This window comes from Charadrius vociferus, unplaced genomic scaffold (assembly GCF_000708025.1).
Source record: "Charadrius vociferus isolate BGI_N301 unplaced genomic scaffold, ASM70802v2 scaffold603, whole genome shotgun sequence".
NCBI classification, from domain to species: Eukaryota; Metazoa; Chordata; class Aves; order Charadriiformes; family Charadriidae; genus Charadrius; species Charadrius vociferus.
The window spans coordinates 192947-198696 of NW_009647426.1; the positions used below are offsets into that span (position 1 = coordinate 192947).

Genomic DNA, 5750 nt, shown 5'->3' on the forward strand with positions numbered 1-5750 from the left:
ATTAGTAATGTGAACATACAGAAGTAGTGAAAGACACCAAGTGAAAACTTCAGGAAGATAATGCAAAATGTTTGTATTTTCAGGTTCTGGAAAGATTTTTCTACTAATAACACGGAAAAATAAATTCTTAATACTAAGGATCAATTAACAAAAGAAATTAATGTCTGCTAAGAGGGATTCACATTTACTGTCAAAGTACTGATACATATATGCTTATTTGCAATGTGGTGTTTATTTGACAAGATTGAGAGAGATGCATTTACATATTTAATACAGGGAAAAAGAAAGGCAAAAAAATATTCAACAGCTTAATCGGGAATAATGCCATCTCAAGGCCCTGGAATCAATGGTTAGTTGACTAGATAAAGTAATTTATAAAAACCATTATGAAAAAACCTATCTAAAGTTGTAGAAATAGAATAGAATAATGGTTGTTAAATTGAACAGACAAATTAGTTCATTCAAAGTTAAGACCAGGTCTTGTTTTTCACTAGAGTAAAAAGATACCTAAAAATAAATCTGTTAGGTTTAAAAATAATATTAACTGTGAGTTGTTAAAACAAAGTCAATTAATTCAAAATTCCCGTTCACTCTGCAGCCCACTTGTCTGCAAGAGCATTACCCTCTAGGTAAACGCAAAGAAAGTTGTTCACGCTAGGAAAAAGGTATAAATGAATTACAAAGCATATTTATACAGGCTAAAAAGAAATGACCACCAAGCCTTAATCACCTGCATCTTACAATGAACACATGATCAGAGAGAACTGAGGTGATCTAGAATAGGTGTAGTATCATCTTCCATCCATTTACACTTTTCATTGTTATCTGACTTGGACTTCTGGGCCATCTGACAAACTGACTAAAAATGCCTCTTCTGAATGCAAGACAAAATAAAATTTTCATTGAAACATCACAAAATGTTCTTTGAAAAAGAACCCTAAAAAAAAAACAAATATGAAGGAGAAATCTTTAATACAAGTCTCGGCTAAAGTCAGTCTTACAGTCTTTATTCCTGTATGATTACTCATTTAAAAAAAATGCACAAAACCACAATCTTTTGAAAGTAGACCCTTAACCAGCATCTCTGAATCAAGAGATACTGCAAGACATCCTCTTTAACTGAAATATTTGGTCTGCAGACCAAGTTATTGATAACTGTACCTGTATGAGACCTTTTATGGAGCTCCAAATTGCTTGGATGTTTGAAAGCCTTCCCACATAATTCACAAGTATATTGCCTCTGCGACTGAAGACTCTGTGATTGCCCTTCTTGTTCCAAAGGACCTTGAGATCTTTCAATTTCAACATTTTGTTCAAAATTCTCAGAATTCACTAAATCTTCAGTTTCTTTTTCTTCAGTAACTCTAACATTTGTCAATTCCACAGTACTTTCATTTACAGATTCAATTACTCCTGTTATTCTACTGTCATCTCTTTTAGGCTCAGGCGGCTGCTCGGAAGATTTCTGAGATCTTAGAAAATTTAACTTTTTGAGGTGTATTGCCTTTTTCAGACGCATCTGTTTGGTTGGCTGCATAAGCGTGCTTTCTGCATCTTGATCTGGAGCAGCTTCATTCACAGACTGAACCAGAAAGTTTGATGGTAAGTGATCAGAGGTTTCCAGAATGCACTCAGAGTGATTGACAGTACAAGAATTATTCTCTACCGTGTTTATTTCTGTGGACGTGTTGTAAGAAAAGGATTGTTCTGCTACTCTCTCATGATTAGAGCAAGCATTTTGCTTATAGAACTGTTTACTGTAAAAGTTGCGTAGTTTATAATAGTAATTTGGTTGTTTAAATGGAAGCTCTGTGCAGTTGCCGTCTAAGGAGTCTTGTGGTTGTTTCTGTACATCACCTGAGGGTGCATGAAGATTAACAGACTGCGACGCATGAGAATGGTGGTCAGCCAAGATTTTATTAGCTTGCGTGTCAGATGAGCATTCATGCAATAGGTTTGTTCCATAACTGTCATTGGCACAGCTAGTATCTGCAGTCAATGTATTCTGCAGTGAAAATACGCTATTACAAGGCATGCTGGCTGTTTGTTCTACAGCTGTAGAAGATTTTAAAAAGGTGTGGCAAATGTTCAGCACATTTTGCACTTGGAGACACTGCGCAATATCCAACATAGCTTGCACATTGTCCTGGCTAAGATCCAGGTGAGAGGTGTACATGAAGTCCAAGATCTGGCCTATTCCACCTACATTTTTAATGTCCAAATGAAAGACATCATTCTTCTGGCCTGAAGAATTCTGGAAAAGGGTCCTGATAAAATAAGGCAAATATTCAAACACAAACCATTCACAGACACTTTAAAAAAAAAAAATAAATACACATACACTTCAAACACACTACTTGGTATGAAACAAAAAATTTACACTATATGGTCTTATCTAGATTGCTGTGTTTTTGCAGATGAACATCTCAAAGGTGATCAGTTAATTGTCATATATTAGTCCTACACTAGTACACACTTAAAGTATAAATCAAAGCAAATGATCCTTCATATAACTTTAATTTTCTATTTTTTAATGTTTTGACATCATGCCCTGTACTTGTGGTTTCCTATCCAGTGTTCTTTACATATTAGGTGCAGTGGTGTATTTATGGACTATTTGCAAAAGTTGGTTGACTCAGAATGGTGTTTCTCCTTCCATCATGGCAAATAAAACTGGACATGAGAAATTTTCTAGCAAAAAGGAGAAGACAGACCTCAAAGTCAGATAAACTATTGTCTTCTGGCAACTGAGCTTCTCCATCAAGCTTTGTCAGTAAACCTTATTAAAGTTCTTATTATTAGTTCTTTCCTACAAGTAGGTGAGAGGATGTTAATAGTAAACAGGAGGGATGGCATTATTTTCAATCTATTCTCTCACATCCAGAAAAAAATTTTTTTTTCTGTTACTGGATGAGAACCAAGCAGAAGAATGATGAAAAGTACAGGTACATGAGCCTAAACCAGCAGGCCAACAATACCTACTGAATTGTCATTTAATCCTTAAAGTGTCTGCATTCACAACACTTCTTACTATTTGATGTAAAATATTCTTAGCATCAGAGCTGTAGTTCCTCACATGCCTAACCAGTCCTAGATTAAGTGGGTTCGTACTCCGCCTGAGCCAGGAACTTCACACCCATCCACTAACCCCCCCAGTCTCTAACCTCATACTCTCACAGTAAACGATATATAAATGGGGTCGGGTCTCTTCTATTTCCCTACACTAGGAAGTGCCCTGAACTTGATGATTCCTCTCCATGCGTTAACTCTCAAATTAGGTTTTGTTTAAATGTGGGCACAATATCCATGAGCTCTGAATCTTAAGCAAATGAGCAAAAATCTTAAGCTCTCCTATCCTCATACTTCCATGCTACTCTGAAGCCGGTTCCCACATCCAAATTCTTTCATAAATCCAGCCCATACTCTCTATATTAAAACTAGAACTATAATGAACAGATCTGGATTGAGAGTCTAAATTAATTAGTCACTTATATCCTATTGAATTTTAGTAACAGTTGAACACCTAGTTCTTTTAAAATATTTTAAAAATTCAGTCTTTGAGCATAACTTCACTTCAGCATCAGGATTACAACACTAGAGCATAAAAAGGAAAAAAACAACCTCTCATCTTTTTTCCCGGGTCATAACATCAAAATAATTTGCTTACATGAAAATTGGTAGTCAAGCTTTAGAGATGAAAGTTTCAAGAAGCAAGGTCTAAAAACTGCCAGATTTAACAGCTTACTCGTAACTAACGTAGAACACTAAGTTGAGAGATCCAGCATCCCCCAAAATGTGGAGGATGAGGGCTATACGGAGGGGAAAGAAAACAGTGATGTGGCTTGATGCGCTACCTGTATACTTTAAAACACAGATGGTGTCTCTGAGAATCTGTTCTAAATAAGAGATATAATAATAACCTATATACTCAAATTTTGGTTTGAATATATAATTGATGAAACAATTCACATTATCTGGAAATTGATAATGTGAATTATTTCATCGGTTATATCCATTATTGGGCTCTGTTCGTGTACTCTATGCTTCTTGTAAACAGTTATCTTTTCATACCGAAATACTGAATGCAGATACATGCCAGAATCCATTATATGAGGCACAGTAAGCAAGTAAGGATCAAGAAAATACCAAACTCACAGTGTAGTAGTTAACTATGTATATCTAGAGAAGTTCAGATTGCCACAGTTTTTAATTAGATTAAATACTTGACACAGATTTACCTCTAGAAAAACAATACAACTTTTCCCCTTACACTCCAACAGTTACTTAGCCTGCAACTAATAGGAAAAAATACCCTTCTTGGAGAAAACTTCAACCAACAGCATTTACTTCACTTTTTTAAAAGAAGAATTTTCTATCACATACCTGAAATATTGACTGAAAGCAGCTAATACATTTTTGTGTGCTTTGAAGCAGACACCTTTTACCACCAGCATGCAGTCACAGAGAAGACCCTGAATGCGCTGTTCATGTAGCTGCTGGAGAAGATGACAACTATGGCTAGCAACAGTGTCCATGCTAGAAAATCACATAAATTACCTACAATGAAATAAAATGCTAAGATGAATTTTAAATATTAAATTGCAAAATAAATTTACAACACGAAGAACATTTTTACAATTTCTTCTAGCTCCCAAAGGAAACTGACTTCCGTTTACACCTGCAATGTGAGCTCTAATGACATTTTTCTGATTAAAGATGAGGCACGGTAATGCTCACCAGTAAAAATATAGCAATACATATAGGAAATATTGATTTTAATGAAGTTTTACTTACAACAAAGGGCTTCTCAAAAACGTGCTAATGGTGCTGCCAATAAACTGAACTCCGTAACAACAACAAAAAAAGCAACTTAGACAACTCTGACAATTAGGTTGTCAGGCAAAAACATATCACACCTACAAAATCAATAGCATTTGTAGAGGAAACCCTCAGTTTCTTCACACTCTAAATTGAAAAGGAAGAACATTGTAGCAGCAATTTTTATGCCATATTTGTTGCTGTTGTAGCTAAGCACATTTCTCCACACATATCTGATTCATTACACAAATTAGCATGGCAATATTTCTTTATTTAATACAATGTAAAGCCTCTTTCTAAAATCACTTCTTTGAACAGGTTGAAAGGAAGATAAGTATCATTCCCACACAACACGTTTACATTCAATTCTATACTTTTTTTGGAATAAAGATGAAACTCCTCTCCTGTAAATATGAAAGGAAAATTCCAACTATTAGGGCAGTTAGAACTTCTAGTTTTCTAACTAATGACTGAAGCAGAAAAAACACCTTGGGTTAAACATGAAAAGAAAGTGGTTGCCCCCATTCTCAATTCTCATGAGCACTTAAAGGGGCCACATTTAAATTCATTCTGTTACTCCGTGACTCACTGCCTCCTGTTCGATTAAGGTGGGCTATTATATTGTACTTTCTTTTTATTTATTGTCATGGCCTTTTACGAGGCTTTAAAATAACACACTCGCTGCTCATTCTTAAACTGCCACTTCAAGTTGCCCTCAGCCTTGCCTAGCTAAAGCTCCGGCTCGAGGTGTAGCCGGGAGAAGGGGGATGCACAGAAAGGGGGTTTGCCTCAGAAGACGAGACCGGGCACGGAGGGGAAGGAGGGCCCTGCCCCGAGAGCAGGTGACGAGGGGGCACCGCGGGAAGGCGCGGAGACGCCGCAGGCGGAGCAGGGCGGGCGGAGGGGCGGTAGCGGGGTCCAAGCAGCCGCCG

General features: G+C 36.7%; 1 protein-coding gene across 1 annotated transcript in view; it reads right to left on the reverse strand.

Annotated features, from left to right (window-relative positions):
- ZBTB49 (zinc finger and BTB domain containing 49) overlaps window positions 1-4554 on the reverse strand; it is a 16901-nt gene extending 12347 nt beyond the window's left edge. The window contains exons 1-2 of the mRNA XM_009880533.1: window positions 4384-4554; window positions 1162-2267 (exon numbers count right to left, since the gene is read on the reverse strand). Of these exons, the coding sequence (XP_009878835.1) occupies window positions 1162-2267; window positions 4384-4535 (1258 nt within the window). The 5' untranslated portion in view covers window positions 4536-4554. The remainder of the gene's footprint in view (window positions 1-1161; window positions 2268-4383) is intronic.
- Window positions 4555-5750: the final 1196 nt, after the last annotated feature.